Below are 26362 nucleotides of genomic sequence, written 5' to 3' on the forward strand. Positions count from 1 at the left end.
AGGCCTGCAATGGCAAAGTCAAGACCTCCAAATCCAGTTCTTAGCTACACCACTATCGTCAGCAGTGACCTGGACAGGACCACTCGCCGCCACTACCCCCGCCACCTGCACAACTAAGGAAAATAGCCACATCCGCCGCCACGATGCTCGCAGGAGAGCCGGTCATGCAACCTGATGTCCAGGGCCGCCAACCTGACGTTCGAAACCACCCTTACCTGCTTCCTACCGGAAGGTGTACTGCTGACATGCAGTATGTCACCCCCACACCGAGTCAGCCCTCCATGGCAGCCCTCAGAGTCAGACCGACCGCAGCAACATCTTGCACTTATGTAAAGGCGCGGGAAGAGGAGCGGATGAACGAGGAAAGATGGAGGAAGGAAGAGGAAGGAGTGCCTTGCAACCACGAGTCAGGCGTCGACAATGACGGTGAGGGGAGGCGGGTAGAGCTGTGGTGGCGGCGGTGGGGAAACCATGTTCCCTCGAGCGGCTACACACACACACGGAGAGAGAGAGAGAGAGAGAGAGAGAGAGAGAGAGAGAGAGCAACGACTGGTCAAACCCGTGCTTAGCCATGCAGAACCACGTCATATTCGCCGAGGGAAAAAAGATGTCTTGTGTGAATGGTTGAGGCTGCAAGATGTCTTGTTAGGGAGCTCGAATAGCCAAGGGATCAAAAATAAACTCTTCTCAACAAGCTATAATAATATCTCTTTGGTTCTTTGTTTTGAACAAATATGTAAAGGCGCGGGAAGAGGAGCCGGATGAACGAGGAAAGTTGGAGGAAGGAAGAGCAAGGAGTGCCTTGGAACCACGAGTCAGGCGTCAACAATGACGGCGAGGGGAGGCGGGTAGAGCTGTGGTGGCGACGGTGGGGAAACCATGTTCCCTCGAGCGGCTACACACACACACACACACACAGAGAGAGAGAGAGAGAGAGAGAGAGAGAGAGAGGGAGAGCAACGACTAGTCAAAACCATGCTTACCCATGCGGAACCACGTCATATTCGTCGAGGGAAGAAAGATGTCTTGTGTGAATGGTTGAGGCTGCAAGATGTCTTGTTAGGGAGGTTGAATAGCTGAGGGATCAAAAATAAACTTTTCTCAATAAACTATAATAATATCTCTTTGATTTTTTGTTTTGAACAAAAATGTGAGCACCTGTGTCAAGTCTAGAACTTGAATTCTAATGGATTGGTTCGAACAAAAAAACTAACCAATTGAGTTACGCTCAATTCGCAATATCTCCCTAGTTTGTAAATACAATGCTAGTACGTGGCAATACCACATCAAGTCAACCCTTTGCAGAGCAATTTATTTCGTTCACATATTCGACGGTTGACACGATTAATTAGTGTATATATCGTCTCGAAACAAGCTAATGTATCCTATGAAGAGCATCTCGTCGATCGTGCCATCCATCCATCTCCAAAGAAAACAAAAAAGGCATCCAAATGAGCTGCGAGTCTAATCTAAACACGACGTCAACTCATGACTTCCACGAGATTCCAAATGTCACCTCGTAATTTACCTCGTCCATGATTGCTTACAATCATTGCATAAAATGGACAGCTTGTATATATGCTCACAAGGTCTCAGATGAGTTGCTATGCGCCTAGCCCTGGCTTGTACCTGGCCACCAATCCAATGGACACCAGTGTCGTGATCGTGTCGCTCATGTTTCTTCAGCTCCTAGTGACAGCACTGGCCGCTCCGATCGCCTTGCCTGGCTGCCCGGAGACCTGCGGCGACGTCACCGTGCCCTACCCATTCGGCACCCGCAAGGGCTGCTTCCGCCAGGGCTTCGACCTCACCTGCGACGGGACGCGCCATCCACCAAAGCTGTCCCTGGGCGGTGACCATGGCGCGGAGGTGGTCGGCATCTCTTTGCCGGACGGCACGGTGCGGATCCGCACCAGGATTCTCGACACGAGCTCCCTCCAGCAGCTCAACGGCACATGGTCCGCCGGCCTGCGGCCCGGCGGGCCCCTGGCGCTGTCGGCCAGGCACAACCGCTTCGTCGCCATGGGATGCAACCTCCTCGCCAACCTCGTGGCGCACGACACGTTATACTCCGCCAGCGACCGCATCGGCGTCTGCGCGGCGCTCTGCGTGTCCCGCTCCGCGCTGCCGCCGCCGAGGGACGCCTCCTCCGCCTCCTGCTCCGGCGTCGGCTGCTGCCAGACGCCCGTCGCGCGGGGCCTCTCGTCCTACACCATCCAGCTCAACGACCTAGCCCAGCGACCTGCCGCTGCCGCTGCCTCTCCACTACTAGTGCACGCGGCAGCGTTCATCGCTGACCAGAGGTGGTTCAGGGGCCAGCAGGACGCGCTGAAGAAGAAGTTCCTCGACGATCCGCGGAAGCTGGTCGATTCGACGGTGGTTCTGACGGTGTTGGAATGGTCGCTCCACGTGGACGCCGATCAGGATATGTTCCTGTATGATCCCGGTGTCTCCCAGTGGAAGAGATGCATCAGCGTTAACAGCGTCATTGTTGATGCCGTCAATGGAAATGTTTTCGACAGAGCACGGTGCAACTGCTCAAGAGGTTACGAGGGGAACCCCTACATCGCCGATGGATGCCAAGGTACCCTGTTTTTCTACCAATATTACAGTAAATGCTAAAAATTGAAGAAAAAAATCATGGTACCTTTTCCCCATAAATAAAAAAGTGAAGACAAAAATATCATACTTAATTGACTAGTTAGAAATTAACATCGGATAAAAAAACTGAAACAATAATGGTCGGTTATAAAACTAAAATTTACGCCAACATTATGGGTGAATCCAGTGTGCCGTGCCCTCTCAAAAAATGCAACGCTATTTTTTTTATCTCGTAGTAGTTAGTCTAATCACGTGTGTATTATAGGGTTAGAATGGCACTGACAATGTTTTAGGGTTATATGCATGGCATTTCTATTGTGAGAGATGAGGTTGGCACCCCCTTGATCAAGCCTAGGTCCGCCACTCTTTGATAGATTCAGGAAAAGAACAAGGTTCTTGTATAATTGAATACCCCATATATGTCTGAAATATAGTGCGTATTAGATTTTCAAATCAAACCTTCTGAACTTTGACCAAATTTATGGAGAACTTATTAACATCCAGAATACCATAACAACACCATTAGATTCATCATGACATATATTTTACCTATATAATATCAAAATACACTGTATCTATCATAGCTTGCCACAGAACTAGTTAAGAGTCACTAAATTTTTAACGGTTTAAAAGTTATCAATATATATATATCGTCTTATCTATAAACTTAATCAAAGTTTAGGAAATTTAAACTTTTGCAAAAACAAATGCACACTCTATTAAAGGAAAATTGTATATTTTTAAGCTATCAGCCAAATGTGCACAAGCTGGGCTAACTCTACTTTCTTTAGTTCCACATAATCTAGCCATCCCTATATGTGAACTAAGATCTTGTTAAATGAAGCAGACAATCAAACCGTTCATTGCGGTTCATTGGACACCCAATGGTTGAAATTAAATTCCCAGGAAATGAGAGGCATATGAGTGGATTACATGGGAATTTGGAGGCCCCAATCCAATGGTCCAAAGGGCTTCCATAGGAACAGGTTCTTAGGATACAAATCATCCAAAATTTATAAAAAAATCTTTCAAACCAAAGAGGCCCTTAGACACAACCGTTGGCAAGAAAATCTAGAACACGGGGCGGCAATTTGCCGTATGAAGAACCGACAATCCCAGGAGACCAAAACACCATAGACTCCCGACTCCATCTATGATCACCCATGATGACCACAATAGAATCTATATCTATACCCTACGGATTTAAAAAGACCCAAAGAGCCAGATCCTATTGATCTCAGCCATCAAGCGATGTTAATCCGACGATTTATATTGCTTCAATGGTGAGCGCTCAACATGTTTAGCATGTAATTAATATCATATCAATTATCAATGGTTGTACTAATCATATAATTATTTACAATTGATATTCTGCCTAATATCAATCAGTAATTAATGTCCTTCCTATTTTTGCAATATCAACAAGTATTGCACGTACGTATTTATACTACTCTCTCCGTTCCTAAATATAAGACATTTTAGAGATTCCACTATGGATTACATATAAAATGTATATAGACATATTTTAGAGTGTAGATTCACTCATTTTACTTTGTATGTAGATTTACTCATTTTACTCCGTATGTATCCATAGTGGAATCTCTAAAAGGTCTTATATTAAGATTTTTTACGGTGCATCATACTACCCAAAATAGTGGGTAGTATTTAGTGGATCCAATGGTCAGTATTGATCGGTTAAATTTTTTCTTTAGGATATATTGGTAATTACTGATTAGAGGGAGATTTGTTTTTTAATGATGATAATATAATTAACTAAATTAATCCCATCAGACCCGACGCTGTGTGCGTATGTTCAGATCAGATCAGCGGGTTCGCGTACGTTTCTCTTGCATCTCCGGCCGGCGGAATCGATTCGTACGTGTAGTGTTTACCTGCTTGTCCTTCGAAAGAATCCATCCAGCAGCCAGCTCGCTGGAGAGGTTAGCTTTCTATGTGCATGCGTGCTAGTTTCTCGAAGATCTCAATCAACCAGCTTGTCCTTGTGTATTCGCGTCGCGCTTCGTTCGTGCGTTCTTTGGCAGACATAAATTTCCTCAACGAGACCTGTGATGTGAGCCGGGGCCTGCGCTAACACTCAGTTCTTCCCCGGCAACGTACTAAGCTTCAGCCCGGATGACTCATGGTGTTCTCTGTTGACATGGAGACGCTTCTTGGCCGGCCGGACATGGACGACGGTAACGAGGAGGAATCGTTTTATATGAAGGCGTTGGGCCTCATCGAGCTGATGGACGAGTAGACGACAGGGCGAGTCAAGCTGGAGATCGATGCCATGCTAGTGTGTGGCCTTAAACCAGGAGTCCGCGGTGTCACGGCGATATGCTCGAATCGACTTCGACTACGGCTCACCTCAGGCCACACCATACAAGAACGTGGCAAGCAGCGGTGTTTAGTTCCTCCCGATAAGATTCACGGGGAGTAATACTACTGCTCGTTACGGGAGGGCACTTGGATGAGATGGGTGCTTGACGATGGCGGGAAGCAGACCTGCATGCCTGAACCTATCCACGAGATTGATATAAACAGATAGATAAACAGTGAACTGCCTATAATGCCCCTAACTAACAATATATACTACCGAAAATCTGTTGTAGTATTGGCTCATCTGGACCCTTCAACCACATAAATGGACGTCCCAAATAGATCTGATGTACAGTAAAATGTCTCCTTATATTTAGGAACAGAGGCAGTAGTAAGAATAAACACACTAGACTTTTATTCTACATGATTTCACCTTAAATTTTCTGTTAATTCCATTTTTACTCCCTAGTTTCACGTTTGTGACAACTTTTACCCCATGCAACCTAAATTCTTAATTTTTACTCAATCTAAGCAAACTTGTGCAATTTTTTACCCCATCTATTTTTCTTGATTTGACAAGTCATCCCCATGTTTTAGCGCCAATTTGGCTTGCCGCGTAAAAGGGTTAATTACTTCGGTGTTTCCCGCTTAGTTTACTTTTTTGTAGCACAAACCGCACCAAATAGCAGCCCGTCGGATGTGCTCCACTAGCTCGGCCTCACCGGCCTCTTCCTCTCCTCCCTCTTAGGAGCTTCCATATCGAGGGAAGATCGAGGGCACTTCCTCTATACCTTGTAAATGTTCACAATACCCAACTTGGCGTCCATAGCCAGGTCCCCGCGTCGCTCTCCCGCAGGGCGACTCGGGCGGCGACCAGATCCGCCCGACCTAGGCCACCGCTTCCCGGCCCCCTCCGCCTCGCCGCCGCCGGTGGTCACCTCCGGCAAAGCCCGGCCTGGTGACGGCGGCGGCGGGGATTCGCCCTTTGCTGCTGCTCGGCTCCCTGCGGGGCCTGTTCTGTGGCGCCTGTTCGCCGGCGTGCGGTCGGCTGGCAGCGGCGTTTGAGCCGGGGCGGCAGCCCTGGACGTGGCGGAGGCGGCCTTTCTCTGAGCCGGAGGAGGTCAGCAAGGGGGCGGCGTGGCCGTGGTGGCTGGGCATGGTGGATCTTGGGATCCCGCGCGCAGTTCTTGCGGCTCGGTGGGCGCGCGATGGATGGCGGCGTGGCGGGTTTGCAGCGTGGTGGCTGCGGCCAGTGGGGTGTGTCGTGGGGCGGTCGTGTCTGGCATCGGCCCGTCCCAACGGCAGGTGCAGGGATTGCTCCGCCGGATCCGATCTGGGCGTGGATGGTGCGGAGCTGCGTGGAGGCTGCGACAGTGGTGGCGTTCGGTGCTTGGGTGAGTGGAGGAAGCCGGGGCGACGGCCCCGGGCTGTAGGCCATGGCGTCTTGGTCATGGTGTGTGTCTACCTGCATCTCACTCGCAGCTTGAGGTGCTGCTGTGTGGGTGTTGTCACAGTTGAGCTTGGTGGTCGACGACGGAGGGTGCAAGGCGCAGCGGGAACAGCTCTGACGATCTCCACGCTCATGGGTGGTCCAGATCTGCAGGCCTCTGTAGGGATGGGCGAGTTTCGGGCGAAAGCCTTGTCCCGACTCTATCGGTGCCGTCGACGGCGGCGCTTTCGGGCGTCGTTTCCCTCCTTGGAGGCGTCATCGTGGAACTCCTCTTCCTCTATGAGGGGCTTGGGCTCTCCGGGTGAAAACCTAAGCTCCAGATGGTTTCCGGAGCGGGCGATGACGGCGTTTTCGTCGTTTCCCCCTTGGGGGCGTTGCTTGGGAGAGCTAGCTTGTGCTTGGTGTGTCTGGTTTTCTCCTACGTCGGGTTTGGTGAATGCCGGGGCAGCGGCCCCGGACGGCTGATGTGCACCGAGGCGGCGGCTCGGAAAGCAATGGGTGAGGCGGCTCTATGGGGCGGGGCTGCGGCTCGACCTTCGCTTGGGTGGCAGGTTTGTCGGCTCGGTCGACGCGCCCCAGTGGCGGCGGTTGAATGGTACGTCGGGGCGGCGGCCCCAGATGTGGTGCGGAGTTCGTGGTTTGCATGCGGTTGCCCTGAGCTGCGTGGGCTGCGGGCACCCGGGTCGTGCGGCGTTGCAGCTCGAGTGCGGGCGATGGCATGTCGGGGCGGCGGTCTCGGAAGGTGGTGCTGGTGGGCTGCATGCGCAGGGCGCGGCGTGCTACTTGGTGGTTTGCGGCGGTTGTGGCGACCGGGCTTATGTGGCAACGATGATGGTGGGAGCGATGTCGACGACGCGGCAATGATTGCGATAGTCGGCTCTTCTCCGGCGTGTCCGCGGTTTTGCCTCGGTTTGTTTGTTGCTGTGGAGTCGAAGCTGCGGCGGCGGGGCCCTGTGGTATACGATGACTAGCTGCAAGTGGCCCGTTCGGTGATCTTCCGTGGCGCCAGCTTTCGCCTAGTTTTGTTCTTCTGAGTTCTCCGCCAGAGTCGGAGCTGCGTTGTCTGGCTGCAGGTCGACATGTTGTCGATGAGGGTGGGCTTTGCCTTGTGTGTGTTAGTCTTTGGGAGTGGGCTTGGCCCTTGTTGTTCCGGTTTTTGCCCAGTTTTCCGTAATTAACTGGGCAATTCTCTTCTGCTTAATTAATAGATGAGGCAATCTTTGCCTCCATTTCAAAAAAAAAAAAGTTCACAATATGCATAACACATAATCATTCCTAATACAAACGAGAGCACATTTCCAATCAAGAGGCTTGATTCTCCTGCTGTTCGACATGGTAGAAAAAGAAAAGAAAATCAATTGGATACAGAACAACACAGATCAAGATTGATCCCTATTTTTTTGTTTGCGGGGGTAAAAGGATTTTCCCCCCATAATTATGGACTTACAATCAAGAGGCAAGAGATCATCGATACACTGGGGCCCTCTTTGTAGTCAAACACTGTAGTGCAACATTCGGTGTGGCTATAACTTGCTAAACAATCTCCTACTCTTTTTTTTGTTCAGAATGAAGCTTATGTGTTTTAAAGTCCCACTCACCCATCAAGGCCTTATTCTTCCAAGCTAGCTGACCATATGCAGATTAATCCAACGAATGTCTAGAAAGATTGATAACGCCATTGACGAATTTGATTGCACCAATACTGGAACTTCTGGATGTTGTATAACCGAAGCCATACCTTGCATCATCGCATGGATTTCCGTTTCGAATACATCATTGTGGTGAAACTAGTACCTGTAGGCAATATAGTTAACTCTTTTGTCATGCCATCTAAGGATCATACCGGCTAATGACGTGCCGTCCGTCACCGAGAAGGAGCCATCCATAGAGAGAGCTGCCATATCTCACATGCAAGGAAAAATGAAAGCGAGAAGCAATGAGAATGGGAGACAGGAACATGGATCGAGATCAATCCCTTCAAGGATTCACGCAAGGAACTTCACAAAGCTCGGTGGAACTCAAAGAAGTTTGGTCCTCCTCCCCGCACATGAACCTTGATGGACAGCGCTGAAATGTAGGTCCAATTGATCTGATCATAAAAATAATTAAGAGGGGTAAGAATTTGTGCAAGTTGGCTTAAAATGAGTAAAACTTAAGAATTTCTGCTAGATGGGGTAAAATCTGTCACAAACAGGAAATTAGGGGGTAAAAATGAAGTTCACTCTCAATTTTTTCCAGAGAAGACTTCACCTCCATTGCTGACATATTCCCGCGAACCACACAGAAATCTAACATGGAAGAAATATAACTATACTCCAATGTTGACCAGTGGTTTCCTGACCTCCCAAGTTGTCCTCGAATGGCTACGGTTTCTTTAGACGCTAGGCACATGAAACCATCATATGATATCATGTAATTATGGTTAAGGGGTGTTGCTTAACTGAATCATGGTCATATGCTACCTCTTGAGCACTGCGTTTGTTTTCACTTGAAGAGGAAAGGGTGATGTAGCAGAGCAGCGTAAGTATTTCCCTCAGTTTTTGAGAACCAAGGTATCAATCCAGTAGGAGGCGATGCACGAGTCCCTCGCACCTACACAAACAAATAAACTCCTCGCAACCAACGCGATAAAGGGGTTTTCAATCCCTTCACGATCACCTATGAGAGTGAGATCTGATAGATATGATAAGATAATATTTTTGGTATTTTTATGATAAAGAAAAATAAAGATGCAAGTAAAATAAATGGCAAAGAAAATAACTAAGTATTGGAAGATTAATATGATGGAAAATAGACCCGGGGGCCATAGGTTTCACTAGAGGCTTCTCTCGAGAGCATAAGTATTACGGTGGGTGAACAAATTATTGTTGAGCAATTGACAGAATTGAGCATAGTTATGAGAATATCTAGGTATGATCATGTATATAGGCATCACGTCCAAGACAAGTAGACCGACTCCTGCATGCATCTACTACTATTACTTCACACATCGACCACTATCCAGCATGCGTCTAGAGTATTAAGTTCAAGAGAACAGAGTAACGCTTTAAGCAAGATGACATGATGTAGAGGGATAAATTGATGCAATATGATATAAACTCCATCTTGTTATCCTCGATGGCAACAATACAATACGTGCCTTGCTGCCCCTACCGTCACTGGGAAAGGACACCGCAAGATTGAACCCAAAGCTAAGCACTTCTCCCATTGCAAGAAAGATCAATCTAGTATGCCAAATCAAACTGATAATTCGAAGAGACTTGCAAAGATAACCAATCATACATAAAAGAATTCGGAGAAGATTCAAATATTGTTCATAGATAAACTTGATCATAAACCCACAATTCATCGGTCTCAAAAAACACACCGCAAAAGAAGATTACATCGAATAGATCTCCACAAGAGATGGGAGAACTTTGTATTGAGATCCAAAAAGAGAGAAGAATCCATCTAGCTAATAACTATGGACCCGTAGGTCTGAAGCAAACTACTCACACTTCATCGAAGAGGCTATGGTGTTGATGTAGAAGCCCTCCATGATTGATACCCCCTCCGGCGGAGCTCCGAAAAAGGCCCCAAGATGGGATCTTGTGGATACAGAAAGTTACAGCGGTGGAATTAGGGTTTTGGCTCCGTATCTGGTAGTTTGGGGGTACATAGGTATATATAGGAGGAAGGAGTATGTCGGTGGAGCAATGTGGGCCCCACAAGGGTGGAGGGCGCGCCTGGGGGGTAGGCGCGCCCCCTACCTCGTGCCTTCCTGGTTGATTGCTTGACGTAGGGTCCAAATCCTCTGGATCATGTTCATTCCGAAAATCACGTTCCCGAAGGTTTCATTCCGTTTGGACTCCGTTTGATATTCTTTTTCTGTGAAACTCTGAAATAGGCAAAAAACATTAATTCTAGGCTGGGTCCCCGGTTAATAGGTTAGTCCCAAAAATAATATAAAAGTGTATAATAAAGCCCAATAATGTCCAAAACAGGATATAATGTAGCATGGAACAATCAAAAATTATAGATACGTTGGAGACGTATCATCATAACATAATGCCTTGGATATTTGAATTTGAAGTTATTAACGGTACTCGGGCATATCACCCGCCCGAGACACAAAACAACCACAGTGGGCGGTACACTAGAGTTCCACTCCATACAATGTACACATTCGACTAGACCTATCTTGTCCTAGTTCATGTGCTGCTGAGTTCATTGTGTGCCTACATGCGCTCACACTATGTTTCGAAAATCACATCTTGAGCTGATATTTGAGGTCTTCAATAATCGCTGCGTATGGTGAGGAGTCAACTGTGCGGATATTCATAGCATCCGCAAGCAACTGTGAATTTGTTTCAAAAGCAACCCGGGTGGCTCCAAGCTCAGCCGCTGTTGTCACTGTTGCTGCCATCACATTGATCTCCACACCGAAGACATCCTGGCTGTGATCCTAGCGTCCATCTCGAGCAACTATTACTTGTCCAGTGTTATCACGAGCTATCACACCCCATCCACCAATCGAACTGCCAGGGACGAAAGCTCCGTCGATCGAGGCTGAACTTGAGCATATCTATGTCGGGCGGCTTCCATGCCCTAGAGGGTAGATTCCTCTAAAGTCTTCCTTGTACTCCAGTGCATTGCATCGGATGCATCTGACTAGTTCTGCCACTTGCACTGGCAGCTCACCTTCACATACTTTTTTTTCTCGGGTTCCACCACTGCCACCAGAGGGTAATAATGAGCACCCATTTCTTCTCATCTAATCCCCACAAAGTGTCCAGCATTGCATGCACGCCCTTGATGCATTCGAGTTGGCTACGTTCCAGCTCCAAGCCCAGCTGTCGCCACACTTCTTTAACCCACTTGCATTTTATAAAGTGGTGCCCGCCATCCTCCTCTCCTCTGCCGCCTAGGAAACAACTTGATTTCTCCTGTGGTATACCCCTTCTCACTAGGTTAGCACATAGGACCAGGGACTCATGCCAGATTCTCCATACAAACATCTGGAATTCCGGCGGGCATGGTAGCTTCCATATGCGCTTCTAAGTCTGATCTTTAGTTCTTTCTAGTTGGCCGGCTCGCGAAGAGCTTGAAACCAGTGCTCCATTCTATTCATGTTTAGTTAACTCGACCTGAAGTATGTATGCACTCTTCACCGAGTGGTTACCCTTGCTATCAAAATGCCACGCTATGAAGTCATCCACCCCCTCCCTCGGCGAGATGCTTAGTACATGGCGAGCATCTTTTGCACATAAAGTATCCTTGACAAGACCTTCATCCCAGCCGCCTGTAATTGGGCATATCAGTTCAGAAACATGAGTTAGCAAACTGATTCCTTTTGGTTTCATGACATGTCTTGACCAGGGTCTTGGCATCCATGGGTCCAACCAAATTTTCACTCTTGTGCCATCGCTAATTCTCCATATGTAACCTTGCTTCACAAGATCCAGCCCATTCAGAATGCTTCGCCATGAGTACGAAATTCCATCGCGAGCTTCAGCCTCAAAAGCACTATAGTTAGGAAAGTATCGAGCCTTCGGAACTCTTGCACACAGGCTGGTTGGATTTTGAAGGAGCCTCCATCCTTGCCTTGACAACATGTCCAAGTTAAACATATGCATATCCCGAAAGCCCAATCCACCCATCTCCTTGTGTTGCCACAACTTCTCCCAGCTAATCCAATGCATTGCATTTTGCTTGTCTTGTTGGCTCCACAAAAACTTACCAAGGAGAGTGTTCAGTTCCGCACAAAATGTTTTTGTTAGGTCGAAGCATGACATAGCAAATGTGGGAATGACTTATCCCACAGCTTTCACCAAAACCTCCTTACTCTCCTTACCAAGAAGTTTCTCCTGCCAACCATACACACGGCGACACATGTTGCGTTTGATATAGTTGAAAGCCGTCCTTTTAGAACGACCCACATGGATAGGCTGGCCCAGGTATTTCTCCTTCCAATTTTCACTAAGTATTCCCAACGTACTCATGACAGAATTTGTGACAGTATCACAAGTGTTGGGGCTGAACATAACAGCAGACTTTATATTTGATCAAAAGAAAGGCATAATATATTTTTATGGTAGTATTTTTGCCAGGTTGAAAACCATTGATCCGAAGGTTACTATAATTTGCACTTGTTCCCAAAACTGCACCCGCGCCCACCCTCGTGTATCCTTTTTTTAGAAGGGCCATAGCGCATTCTATCTGTCGCTCTCTCCAACATTGTATTGAGCAATATGCATACGGGAAATCAAGCGAATGAGCAGACTGGTCTGACCCATTTAGCAGTAGCTACTGTACACAACTTTATAGAATTTTGCGGTCCGTTTTTCCCTTTTCTATTTTTGTTGTTTTCTTTTAAGGTTTCTTCCTTTTCTAGAATTCATTTTAAAAACTTCCTTCTATAAGAATGTCATAAAGAACAAAAAAATCATTTTTTTTAAAGTTGTTCAAAACATTTCAAAAGATGTTTGGAATTTTACAAAATGCTTCCCAATTAAAAAAAATCATGTTTTCACAAAATTCATGCTTTCAAAAAAATTACATTTTTATAAATTTGTGCTAAAAACTGCTCACATTAAAAAAAATCATAAAATGTACGAAAATATTAAAAATGTTCATGTTCTACAAAACATGTTCAAAAATGTTTTGATTTTTTTATGTTTTTTAGAAATATATTTACTTTTAAAAATATTGAAAAACATCAATGTTTTTAAAGATCAGAATTAGAAAATTGATTAAAAAACAACCAATTAGGAAAACCACGCTAGAAAACAAAACAAATAGGGAAAAAATTGTTGTACGGTAGCTTTGTCGCTACTATCAAATGTGTCGGCCCAATTGAGGTCTCGCTGTGCAGAAGCCCTCCTATTTGATGCAATAGGAGGTCCCTGGTGATCGGGAGCAACTAATCAGCAAATGCTCTCCTTCGGGAGCCTCCGCAAGGGTCACTTTTAGTGGGTTGGAAACGCATCAATTGGCGTGTTCTCAGTCGCCGCCACGTGTCGTGCTTTGTGTGCTTTCTTCAGATTTTTTTCTGTACGTGGTTTCGACTTTTAGATGTTTTTTTAGCTTTTTGGTTTCCCTCCGGGTTTTTTAGGTTTAGGAAAAAGTCAAACTTTTGCGCGAAAAAATGCATTTTATTTTTTTCTTCTATGGGAGGCGTAGATTTACTTCTCGTGGAGGCACGAATTTGCTTCGTCGTGCATCTCGCAAAATAAAAAATATATATTTATTTTTTCCTTCTGCAAGAGGCCCAGATTTTCTTCTCGTGGAGGCACAGATTTGCTTCCATAAGAGACATAGTTGTGCCTCTTTGGAAAGTAAAAAAATAAACATTTTTTCGTCCATTTTTTCGTGAGAAAGTTCATTGTAACCTATCAACATGAGATCTAGTTTTGAAGATCTCGATGCGAGGAATCCAACGGTGAAAATGGTTCGGGATTTGGACATGTAGTTTAAGATAAAACATTTTGAATAAATGAATCTATGAAAAAGGAAAAACTCCAAGCTGTGACAAATGGTGCATATGCAGTGCGCTACTTGTCGCAACTTGGGGATGTGGGAGTGACCTTTGCGATAAGTACTTCTTAATTAGTGATTACGCTGGTGATCGCGCCTCTTTGTAGAAATTTCTAATATTTTTTAAAAACATTTTAACTTAAGTGGGCTAGGCTTTTGAGTCATCTGGAATTCTATTCTCGATTAAGTAAATGGGTTGTGGCCTCTTAACCAAACCGAAATGGTAAGATCATGTATAATGGTTGATAAGAAGTCTTATCTTAAACCTTGCATGTAATTTAGAGATGACAATAAAACATGTCTAAAAACATGGTGAGACATAAGAAAAGACGAGCCATTTCTTATGGATTCTCTCTTCTCCATCTCAGTATTTATCCTATGTGGGTAGCACCATTATAATGCCCTAAGTATATGTGTGTGCTAAAAAAGGCAGAGGTGTGATGGCTCATGTAATACGACCAGAAAACACCACGGGTCCAGCAGCTTACCGCTTAGGGCCTTGTCGGCGGCAAGGCGCCTCAGGAGTGGGGACTGGTGGTGCGGTAGGGTGTGGGCACTCAAATGTCCGGTAGGCGGCGCACCTCTGTAGAGGCTCGTGCACCGGAGGGAAGCTCACTTGTTTTAACTTCTTCCCGGGGGCTTAACCAATGGTGAACCACGAGCAAATGGTTAAAGACTTGATGTGAAGATGAGTTGTTGACAAAATGCTCAAGGGAGTCCTCGTGAAGACCAGAGGTCGGTCACTTCTTTCCGTCGATCCACTACAACACGTCAGTTGATCCGAGGCGTTATGGTAGGGGCATTTTCTAAAATGCCTTATTACTTGTTGTTTCGAGGCATTTTGGAGGATCGCCTCACAAGGGCAGAGCATTTGGGTGTTTTGAGGATTCGCCTCGAAACCCAGGTGCATCGGCGGCGAAATTTCAAAATGCCGCATAGTTTAGTTCTACATACGTAGGCGAATTAGCATAAACACCGTGAATTAGACCTTTTTCATGGCATTTTGCTGAATGCCCTCCCCGTATTAGACAGCGTTTCCAAGCCAAACGCCTCGCTATAGAACTCAGCAGCAGTGGCAGAAATCCTTATTAACTAAAGTTCTTCAAGGATTTTGTTCGGAACACCAATGGCGCAAAGGCGCCATACAATCAAAGATTCATTGCCTGGTCGGGTAGAAAGAGAGAAAATTTGCTGTGCAGCCTCGCCGGAGTTGGGAGGGAAAATACAGGAAATTTGCCTAGTCACTTGCCGAAAACAAAATTAAATGCTTGTGTCATCCGAGCTAGAACAGGCAAAAATAATGGTGCATGCCTCGTCAAGTTTCATTAAATGGAATAGACAAATTTTGGCGGCTGCGTTGAATCTTCTAAATTTGGATGTTTTCCCTCGCCAGGCTGAGTGTACCAGCAATGTTAGAGTGGTTGGATTGATTGGCAAAGAGGACATGTTGACATCGTCTGTCGGATCCAAATCTTCTAAATTTGGATGTTTAAGCTTGAACAATGATAGCTATTACTTTTTCGGAGACTATATGAAAAAGGATGGTGTAGCTGTTCTCTAGGATACGATGGCAACGCATACATCACTGATGGGTGCCAAGTTATATGTTAGTAGGTAGTTTCTTACATATTTGCAGTAGTTATATCATTACAAGAGAACATGTGTGTCCTATCTTTGTTTATTTTTCCATTTGATATATAAAGCCTCCTGCGTTCCAACAATGTATTTTTTCCTTCAGATATCGACGAGTGCCTACAACCAGAAGTTTATCCCTGCAATGGTACCTGTGTCAATATGCAAGGGACATACCGTTGCTCAGCAAAGAAAAACATCATTAACTTAGCAGGTACAGAAAACACACTCAATACAAGGCTTCATTGGTGATAAGTGCAAAAGGAAAATTTCATGTTTTGTTCATCAATTATTGTGAGTTTAGATTTTCTCCCTGAAATAAAATACAGATAAGTGTTACTAGAAAGTTACATTTTTTAATACTACTACTGCTAGGACCTAGCTACTTGATCCTTCAGTTTACAGTTATCTCTAATGCTAACTCAAAGCATTAGTAGTATTGTAGATCATTCAGACATGGATAATAAAGGAAATAAAAAGAACGAATGTAAAGTACTTCCAATATCAATGGTCTAGTAGATATTCTTATTACAAGAAAACTTTTTCATGGCATAGTTGAGAAGTCCGAAATAGATTTAATGTAGCAACTTGATTTCTTGAAGTGAACACAACAAATATTGTTCTCAAATCTTACGTTTGTTTTCTGCAGGTCCATTTACCATAACATCAATTGTTGTTGGTTTTGGCCTACTATTTTCACTCCTGGGTGTTGCCCAAGTCACAAAAAAACTCAAGAAACGAAGAGCCAAGAAGTTTAGACAAAAGTTGTTTAGGAAAAACCATGGATTTCTTCTGCAACAGTTGATCTCTTCAAACAAAGATATAGCCGAAAAGATGAAGATTTTCAGCTTAAAAGAGCTAGAGCAAGCAACCAACAAATTTGACCATAACCGTATCCTTGGTGACGGTGGGCATGGCACGGTGTATAAAGGCATCTTATCTGATCAACGTGTTGTGGCCATCAAGAAGGCCAAAAATGTTGTGCAAAGGGAAATTGACGAGTTTATAAATGAGGTTGTTATACTTTCACAGACAAACCATAGGAATGTGGTGAAGCTCTTTGGTTGCTGCCTCGAGACAGAAGTTCCTCTGCTAGTTTATGAGTTCATATCAAATGGAACTCTCTCGTCTTATCTCCATGGCCAACTTGAGAACCATTTGTCATGGAAAGATCGATTGAGGATTGCATTGGAAACTGCCAAGGCTATTGCATATCTACACTCGGCTGCTTCCATATCAGTATACCATAGAGACATCAAATGCGCCAATATACTACTTACCGACGCTTTAACAACAAAAGTATCAGATTTTGGAGCTTCGAGGTCAATTGCAATAGACGAAACAGGAATACTTACAGTCGTGCAAGGAACCTATGGTTACCTTGATCCTGAATACTACTACACTAGTCGACTGACAGAGAAGAGTGATGTTTACAGCTTTGGTGTGATCCTAGCAGAGCTACTAACGGGGGTTACCCCAGTTTTTTCTTCTCATTCATCGGAAGCCACAAGCCTAGCATCACACTTTGTATCACTAATGAGAGACAATTGTCTGTTAGCTATTCTAGATACACAAATTGTTCTTGAAGGAGGAGTTGAAGATGTTGAGGTGGTTGCAAGACTTGCACATGCATGCTTAAGCTTAAAAGGGGAAGAAAGACCTACAATGAGGGAAGTTGAGACAATACTTGAAGATGTCCAAAGCTCAATCCATCACAATTCTCAAACAATAAGAGTGGGCCAGAGTCCTCTAAAAGACCAGCCATGGAAGGGGAACAATGGTGGCGAAGGAAGTAGAGTATATAGCTTGGAAAAGGAGTTCATCCATTCATTGGAAATTCCAATATGAGTTTACTTGCAAGGCAAATTGTTGTAATTATTATTAAGAGTTCTGGTACCATAATGTGGAATGTATGTTATGTGCTATAAGCCTATAACCATATGTGTATTTCCAATGCTAGTAGGTGATGTAGAACCAAATATGTGAAAGTAAATAAAGTTAATTCAGCTAAAATTTATACCTGACATGTAGTTTGTCTCACTGAATATTAGAAGTTTGCAATAAAAATATGTTGACAGGTCCATGAATGTACACACTGTAAATAGCTCCCATTCAAGCACCAAATTAGCAACATGCATGTTAACCTGATACCACTGAAAATGAAAAGACAATGCTTTGTTGCAAAAATTTACGTTGACGCTTTGTCGAAATACTTGTATTATAACTTGGCTAGAAATCCACCAGGCACACACAATATACATGGTCAACATCAAACGTGACCAGCCTCATTGAGATAATATCATGCATTTTGATTGACAACCCTAACAAAAAACATGTAAATCATAAAGAGAGAATGCTATTTGTATTTAATATATACTAATTTTAGATTTATTTTTTAAAGGGCATCAATTTTGGTTACAAATGCGTACAGGTAAAAATAGTTGGAGATTTCCTGCAAAAAAAAATAGTTGGAGATTGCATAGGGTGTAAATTAGTACATCGAATTCTAAAAGTATTTAAAAATGGACAACAACACCACTCCATCCGGGTGTGAAAAATTTGAAAGAGAAAATTTAGCCAACCAGCAGGCACTAAAATCTCACCAATTGAGCCGGTTAATTACTGTTCTCTGAGCCTTCATCCACCATGTTGTCCCTGGTTTAATAAGTGTCTAAATGAATCTTATGTAATCTCAAGTTTGGATGTGTAAAAGTTAATTTAAAAATTTATGATAATTATGTTCATAAAAGATATTGATGATTTAATAAATATCTCTAAATGAATATTATAATTTCAAGAACAATTTAACTTTTATAGAGAAGAACAATTCGAGTTTTATCTTGTTGGGGTGCACGAGCCGTAGCAGTAGTGCAACACTAGGGTGATACTCAAGGATCCATGTAGCAAGCTACATGTGGATCCTCCTTCACAAAAATAATAATTTAATATCATATTGACATGTAAATCCACGTATCAGATATTAAACTGATAAGAACAGATACTACACTTGATCTTAGTCGAAAGGTCAAGAAAGTTATGACTTGAAGTAAGGCTTGCTCCTCCTTTTGTATCCTTCCCCACCGACTCTTCTTTCGTAGCCAGGCAATGTGGTACTAATCAGAACTGAAGACACTATATTTTAGAAACTACCAGGAGCTGGCCGTATCCCTATGTGCTAGGCAAGTCGACAGGGCCGTGCTTCCACTTTGAGTTTTGAGTTTTTGTCAGACCGCCCAATTGCGTAACGTGTAGCACGGCACAAATTAGGCCCAGCTCGTTTGCAAATTCTTCGAACTTTCAGCACACAAATTGCAAGATCTGATTTGTCTCGGAGAAAATTAAAAGATCAGATCATCAAACTTATATGGTGCACAAAATCGAGTAACATGCATCCACACTCAAGCAGCTTCATGTGATCTTATTATTCCTGTTTGATATCATTGTGGTTGTAGTACTGCAACCGTTGGAAGCAGAACTCATCATCACACACACAACATGACAATTGACATGATCACCATAGTGAGAATCCTGGCACAGTTGACTCGATTTCAGTTGGCCTTCCTGCAGTTCACCCTGACCTGCCCGCTGGATCCAGTGAGCACGCCGATGCCGCCCATCTTCACCATGGCGTCGCGGAAGTCGTCGAAGAAGCCGGCGCCCATGCCGGACGCGTACGCGGTGGTCTGCGCGTCAGCCGAGCCGCCACCGCTGAACAGCTGCTGGTCCGAGTGCAGCAGGCCCTTGTTCCGCAGGAGGTTCTTGTAGTAGAAGTTGTCGAACACGTAGGACGTGGAGGGGTCCAGCGGCGAGGTGTTGTCGTCGCCGGTGCCGTCCGTGGACGGGCACCTCGGCTTCAGCGACGTGGCGAGCGTCGCGTCCAGGCTGGGTGCGGTCTCGTTGTAGAGGCGGCCGCGGAAGTTGACGCACCGGGCCTGGCCGATGGTGTGCGCGCCGGAGAGCGCCACCATGTCCTTCTGGGTGAGGCCCTTGATCGAGAATGCCTTGGTCAGGGCGCCGAGGTCGGAGGTCGGCGCCGGGAGGTCGCTGTTCGCGGCGTCCTGGCTCGTCGTCATCCCGTCCCTCCGGCCTAGCTCCACGTCCCAGGTAGGCCCGCCCAACTGCAGTTGATCGGAGTTCATAACAGAATTAAGCAAGTAGTTTTGATTTTTGATCTGAATTCTGAAGCTTGTATGGTGCTGCTTACCGCGACAACGGAGTCACGGGCGGCGACGGCGAGGATGTCGGCGCAGGACACCACCTTGGCGCAGGCTTTCTCGAGCTGCGCCTTGATGTCGTCGACCAGCTCAAAGCCGCGAAGGGAGTTCTTGTTTGGCACCGCATTCTTCTCGCCGGTGGCGCCATCGAGCAGCACCGAACCGTCACAGCCCTGCACAAGTCCACGGGTCAATGGTTAGTCCTGCCGAAAAGAGAAATCGTATGAAGGTGACGAGCGTACGAAGACACTTGCATTGACGAAGCAGTCGTGGAAATGGAGGCGGAGCAGCGACGCGCCCATGCGGGATTCTTTGGAGACGGCGGCTCTCACGGCGTCCTCGATGATGTCCAGAGCGTCCGGGCAGCTTTCGTCGTAGAATTCAGCCGAAAGCTCGGCTGAAACAATAGCCGCGGAGAAGAAGAGCAAGGCCATGATGCCGTAGGAACCGAAGGCATGCTTGGATGATGTCATTGGTAATGCCTACTTGCCTAGATCTACCCACAAAGAGAATTTTCTGACTTGAGTATGAAGTGTAGTGTGTAGTGTGTGCCGGCTACGAGAGCTAATTAGCTACGTGCACCGAGGTATTTATAGGGGATATTTCCGGTTATGTCGCCGACTCGCTGTACCCTTTTCTTTTTCCAAACAAATTAACAGAGGTGGCACCGCCAGCCAAATGATGTTCTACCATACCGTGCATGCATTCGCGGTTCGTTGCTTTGGGATTCATACTATGTTTTCTGGAATTTTGCAATGTTTGTTTGTTTTACGGTATTGCATAATTAATGTTTCATTAGTTTTTCTAAGGAAAAAAAATAGCATGGTATGAAAAAATAGTGCGGTCCTTAAAATTCAATTTAGCGAAGCTATATCACGCTATAGTGAACGATTTTACACTAATTTTATTTAGCGAGATATTGCTCGGAACACTATAGCGCTATTTTTTTCAATGACCTTTTCTTGCTTTATTTAAAATGCATCATAATGTTTCGTTGCGTACCAACGAATAAGAGTGAACTTGTTTCAGTGTGGATTTGCTGGTACCCAACAAATCGCTATGATACATTTAAAAAAAGTAACAAAAACATGATTTTATACACGAGACAACCATTGTCAAAAAAACAGAAACGTAATATGAACCTTAAACAACATCAGACGACAGATATCATGTGCATGATAGAAAACCCACTCTCGGTACCACCATTCCTATTTCCTTGGTAAAAAAAATTAGGAATGGTGACACTTGTATGTCTGTGTCCACTTTTATTAAGATTGCTTAAGTTTGATTGAATGATTACATAGAGACCTTATCTATGATAAGGGACAGTTTCATCATCTCTCTTCATTCATTATCTGCTACATAGTCCAACATTGAACATCGGGGGTAGATAACAATCTGATTCGAGGAACTAAGAGACGACACCACCATTGAACATTGGGAGCAACCTAATAACTCGGTGGCTTAATTGGTGTCCCAGATCAAAATCAATAGAGAACCAGCCACTTGAAGTTTGGATAAACCATTCCTTTGTCCGGTGTCTACAATACATATACTCATTTCACTCATATAGTACTAATTTCACTTTTTCCAGATCGAGAAAATTATGCTGAAAAGAAAAACATACGTATTGGCATTCCAACTGGGGACATGATTTCAAAAGCCACAATCAACATATGGCCATGTGGGTCAGGTTCGCACTATGGAGGTTAACATTGGACTTAGCGACAACATTAAAAATCATAAGATGGCAAGCTTCATTTATTAGGTCGTAGACTCATCTTTTCTTGATATGTGTGATGTTACAGTAACTAGCTATGTTACCACATGTCTCACTTTCTTCATTAATTACATGCTACATCATCTATTTTGTCTATATAAGTGTGATGTTACCACCTATGTTATCCCCACTGTGGGTAGTCAAGCCCAGGTGTGAATAGCGCCGCAGCTGGCCTGACCTAGGTTAACAAATTAGGCCGGTGGCATGTTTGCCTTAAGCAGTACTACTATACTTTGTTAGTGATAGTGAACTTTAACTGTATAAGCAAAGAAAAGGGTATATATTTAATTTGGATTTTGGAATCCATGCATGGATGGGGATCTCCCAAACTTTGTGGCTTTTTTCAGCATCATCGTCAATGTTGCTTCTTTGTCTTTGCTCTTCACCTCTCTGCGATGCGGAATAATTTCCATCTTGTTCCTTGGAAGAAAAAGGGTATGGTTTTCATATTAATTTGTTCAACTTCCTTACCTTTTGTGATTTAACAACTTGCATCGTCCATATGTGAAATAAAACAAGTACTAATGCTAAAGCTTGTGTGATTAAATATTGGATTAGGCAGTTCCAAGAAAGGATTAGGCGGGTGAAAAGTCTTGACTTAGAGCTGTCCTAGCACTGACCACGGCGATGTCTGGCGTGGCACACCCACAGTGCTTGCCAAACTTATGCCTCTATTGTACTACCTCTATAAATTAATATAAGAGCATTTAGATCACTTAGTGTTGTTTTCGCGACTGCTCCAAGAGTTAAACAACACAAGGGAAGGTTGTCGCGCATGCCATCGCCAGTGGCTCGCGCATGATCATGAGAAGCTCTGCTAGTTTATACTCCAGTGGTGAATGATTGTAAAGAGCAGGCCAGTTTGCCGGAGTAGTCAAACCACTTGGAAATTAGCTAATGAGTCGTCTCCGTTCAACACTCATCCACACAACGTCATGGCTTTGGACTCTCTAGTGTAGAAGTTTCTTGATCAGTGATGGTAAACTTTGGACAAGGGTCTAGAAGATTAACATATCAATATGTTATATAGACTCACTTTAGGGAGAAGAACATCGGCTCACTAGCTCATAGCTAGCTATCGGATGGCGCCGGATCAAGATGCCAAGCGGAGTATAAAAGGCGGTAAAAAATCAGTTCAACATTAGAGAGAACAATGAAGAACTAAGCACTAATGCTGCTTCGTCTTGAGGCTGAACTTACTGAGGCAAAGTTGCGCACTACCAGTGATCCGGTATCCTAGTTAGACAATTGTGGCATAATATGAGCTAGAGAACTGAGCTTTTGATCGATTGAGCAATATTAGGTTGGTTGGTGTGGGTTTAGAGTGGTCAGATCGGCACTGCATCCATCCATTTTCTACGCAGGCAATGCACTTTTGACATCCGGACCGGCGACTAGTACGTGCAATGCTAGGGCACTTCAGTGCAGCGTGTCCAGCGAAGTGATCGTTGTTGCAACACCCATCCGCCACAGGTTACAGCCGCCAACGAGATTTTGTGGCGCAGCACTGACCGTATGCTAAAAGAACCTCGACGAGATACCTGTAGTTGCAGCACTGACTGTAGGCAACCTGCAACACTGGCATTGCTGCGCCCACCCCTCCTGCAGCACCGATCGTTCTTGGAGTCGGCTGCGAGATGCCGGTTAGGATGTTGAGCAACGTGAAAACTCTTGCATAAATTAATATATTTTACTAAAAACTAGCAAAAGAGTCCATGCGTTACAAGGAGATAAGAATATATCACATGACCCTAACCCAATAACTATGAGTCAAGACCTCAATAGGTCCATGTTTTTTATTATAAAACTCTTGAATAAATTAGTAGTATATTTTAGTATAAAATTAATTTAAAATGGTTATTATCATTAGTCATTATAGAAAACTAAATTACTCAAGATTGGAAATGTAAGATTAATTTATAATTTGTGATAAATTTGATTATGTTTATTTATAAAAATATGTTTGATGTTTCAGTAAATATCTACAATTTAGCTTTTGTTTGGTTGGGGTGCATCAGGCCCTAGCAGTAGTGCAACGCTAGGACGACGCACAAGGTCCAAGTAGCAAGCTACATATGTAGATCCCCCCTCTCGCTGATGTCTTTGAACTACCAAACGACCAATCTTAATTTAGTAAGTTTGAGATCGAGCAGCTTAATTCTTAAGCCACTCGGTTGAAAATCTTAAAACTAAAAAAAATGTATTTGTTAACGAATTGTAGTACTACTGAATATTACCAACATATTGTAGGGTTCAGAGTTTGAATTACCAATTTTGTAGTGTATATTTTCACACTTTTTTGTATTTTTTTTTCTTATGTTAGGTGGAAATCAAAGTATAAAGAAAAATCTCAATGAGACAACACCATGACCTCGCATGCCTATATTTATGGCAAGTTTAGTGGGGAGGCTCACATTGATCTATTGAAAGAGTATTACCAGTTTCCCATTCTATGTAAGCAATGTATAATTATGACATGATTATTTTCTGTTGTATATATATTTTTCAACCCCTCAAATAAATATTTTAGTGAAATACCTAGAGTGCACTAGTATCTAGCTAGGTCATTATATCTTAATTTTTCCCCATCAATTTGAATTTTAACCCCCATAAACTGAAGTCACACCCCCTAGCGCAAAATATAGCACCCACCTTTGACTATTTTAAGTACCCCTGAATATCTATTTTAAGTTAAGGTTCTATAGTGCATGAGTTTGTATTTGTATGTTCCATTATGCATCTCAAGATAAATTTGCTTATGTTACATATAGTTAATGAGGAGAGAGATGCTTGTGGTAACATAATATGTTACTGTAACAAAACACACCCTGTGACAAAATGAGTCTGCATCTAAATAAATGAAGGCTTGCATGTTACCACACATATGTTACTATCGATTATGAAGGTAGTAACATATGTCACTAGTCTAAGTTATTTCCCACTATGACCAGCCGGGTGTCCAGTTTAGTTGCAATTTTATCCACTATTCTGCACTTGAAATGCGGAGGAAGAGAGGGAGGAGGTGTATCTACGGATTGCGCCCTGTTACATTTTATTTTGTCTTTTAGCATTTATTTATGCAACATTCATGTTGTGTTTGCCACTAGGTAGATTATGGTACAAAAAAAATTGCAGGGAGATTATGATACAATTTTTAGGGACCTGAACCTCCCTTTTGTCTCGACTTCAGGTGTGAATAGCGCCACAGCTCTTCATACCCAGCTACAGCTAGCCTGACCAAGGTCAAAATTTTTGGCCGGCAGCATGTGTGTCTTAAGCAGCACTACTACTCTATGTAGTGATGTGGAACTTTCGCTCTAAGCAAAGAAAAGCATGTACTTAATTTGGCTTTTGGAAACCATGAATGGATGCATATATATGGTTGCGGATCTCCCAAACTTCGTGGCTTTATCTGGCCTGCTGGTCGTCATTTGTCAATGCTGTTTCTTTATATTCGATTCTTCAGTCTTCACTTCTCCACCATGCGCCGGAAAAGGTTGGAGACAAACGGTATGTTTTCCATATTATTAGTTTGTTCCACTTCCACCCCACATTTTGTGATTTGATTATTTGCATTGTCAATCGGTGGAATCATACCAAGTTGAATAGTAAAGCTTGTGTGATCAAATTTTGGATTAGGCACCCCTTTTTGAAAAAAAAATATACTATTGGATTGGGCAGTTTCAAAGAAGGATTGGGCGGTTGAAAAGTCTTGACCTAGAGCGGCGGTGTCTGCCGTGGCACACATGCTCTGCTCGCCAAACTTTTTGGCTCTTTTAGTATACTGCTCCAAGAGTTAAACAGCACGAGGGTTAGCTCCACCACAGCTATGGACGTAGTCGTGCATGCCATCATCGCTAGTGGCGCGCGCATGATCACGAAAAGCTCCGGTATATGTTATGCTATTATATAGTACTCCAGAGGTGGATTATCGTATGGTATGAGTAGCAAAAAGAGCCGGCCAGATTGCCGGATTAGTCAAACCACTTGGGATTAGTCTTGCTATTTTCTCCCTTTAACTCTCATGGTCACACACTCACACAACTCTGGACTCTTTGATGTACCAGTCTCTTGATCAGTGATGGTAAACTTTGGACAAGAGTACTCTATAAGATATATCAGTCTGTTTTGTGGCTTTGGGTACAGAAACTAGCGGTGTATACAGTTCACTAGCTCAGAGCTAGTTGTCGGATGGCACGAGATCGATCAAGGTGTCGAGCGGAGTATCAATGGGCGGTAAAAAGCAGTTCAAAGTGCAGTACTTCCACGGGAGTATATATAAACTAGCATAATAATATACTGGAACTTACCAATGTCAAGAACTAATTGACTAGTGCAGTGGTGCAGGTTTGCTTCGTGTTGACGCTGGAATTTACCGAAGCAAAGTTGTGCACTACCTAGTGATCTAGATAACTACTCCCTCCGTCCGGAAATACTTGTCCTCGAAATAGTTGAGTACCATTGTTGTAGACAAAACGTGCCCAAGTGCGCCGGCAAATCAAGATGACAGTGCGCACAGATGTATCCGGTATATCCTATAATTGGACAATTGCGGCATAGTATGAGCTAGAGAACTGAGCTTTCGGTTGCCACAATATTGGGTGGGTTGGTGCAGGTTTGGAGTGGTCAGGTCAGCAGTGCATGCACTTCTGCGCCTGCACTTTTGAAATCTGGACCGGCGACAAGTGACCGCATGCTGGGCCACTCCAGTATGCACGTAGTACCTACTCCCCCGATCCAAATTACTTATCGTTATCGTCGTTTTAGTTCAAATTATTTGAATTAAAACCACAACAAGTAATTTGGAACGGAGGGAGTACTAGTGTGTGGTGGACTCGTGGGAGACTTGGG

General features: G+C 44.2%; 2 protein-coding genes and 1 non-coding gene across 3 annotated transcripts; 1 reads left to right on the plus strand and 2 right to left on the minus strand.

Annotated features, from left to right (window-relative positions):
• Window positions 1-1644: 1644 nt before the first annotated feature.
• On the plus strand, window positions 1645-17365 carry LOC119358265 (putative wall-associated receptor kinase-like 11). Its single transcript, XM_037624906.1, has 3 exons — window positions 1645-2584; window positions 15624-15731; window positions 16167-17365. The coding sequence occupies exons 1-3, from the start codon at window positions 1645-1647 to the stop codon at window positions 17363-17365; spliced, it is 2247 nt and encodes a 748-aa protein (XP_037480803.1).
• Window positions 17366-18360: 995 nt separating this feature from the next.
• Window positions 18361-18555, minus strand: LOC119359817. The gene has a single exon (XR_005172677.1). It is a non-coding gene; the product is annotated as a U2 spliceosomal RNA (small nuclear RNA).
• A 337-nt stretch (window positions 18556-18892) lies between these two features.
• LOC119356816 (peroxidase P7-like) lies at window positions 18893-20280 on the minus strand. The gene is made up of 3 exons (XM_037623804.1): window positions 19986-20280; window positions 19722-19904; window positions 18893-19635 (listed from the first exon to the last, which is right to left on the minus strand). Exons 1-3 carry the CDS (start codon window positions 20202-20204, stop codon window positions 19066-19068), a joined length of 972 nt encoding a protein of 323 aa, XP_037479701.1. The 5' UTR covers window positions 20205-20280; the 3' UTR covers window positions 18893-19065.
• Between the last annotated feature and the right edge of the window lie 6082 nt (window positions 20281-26362).

The sequence above is a fragment of the Triticum dicoccoides genome, chromosome 2A, assembly GCF_002162155.2.
Source record: "Triticum dicoccoides isolate Atlit2015 ecotype Zavitan chromosome 2A, WEW_v2.0, whole genome shotgun sequence".
Lineage (NCBI taxonomy): Eukaryota > Viridiplantae > Streptophyta > Magnoliopsida > Poales > Poaceae > Triticum > Triticum dicoccoides.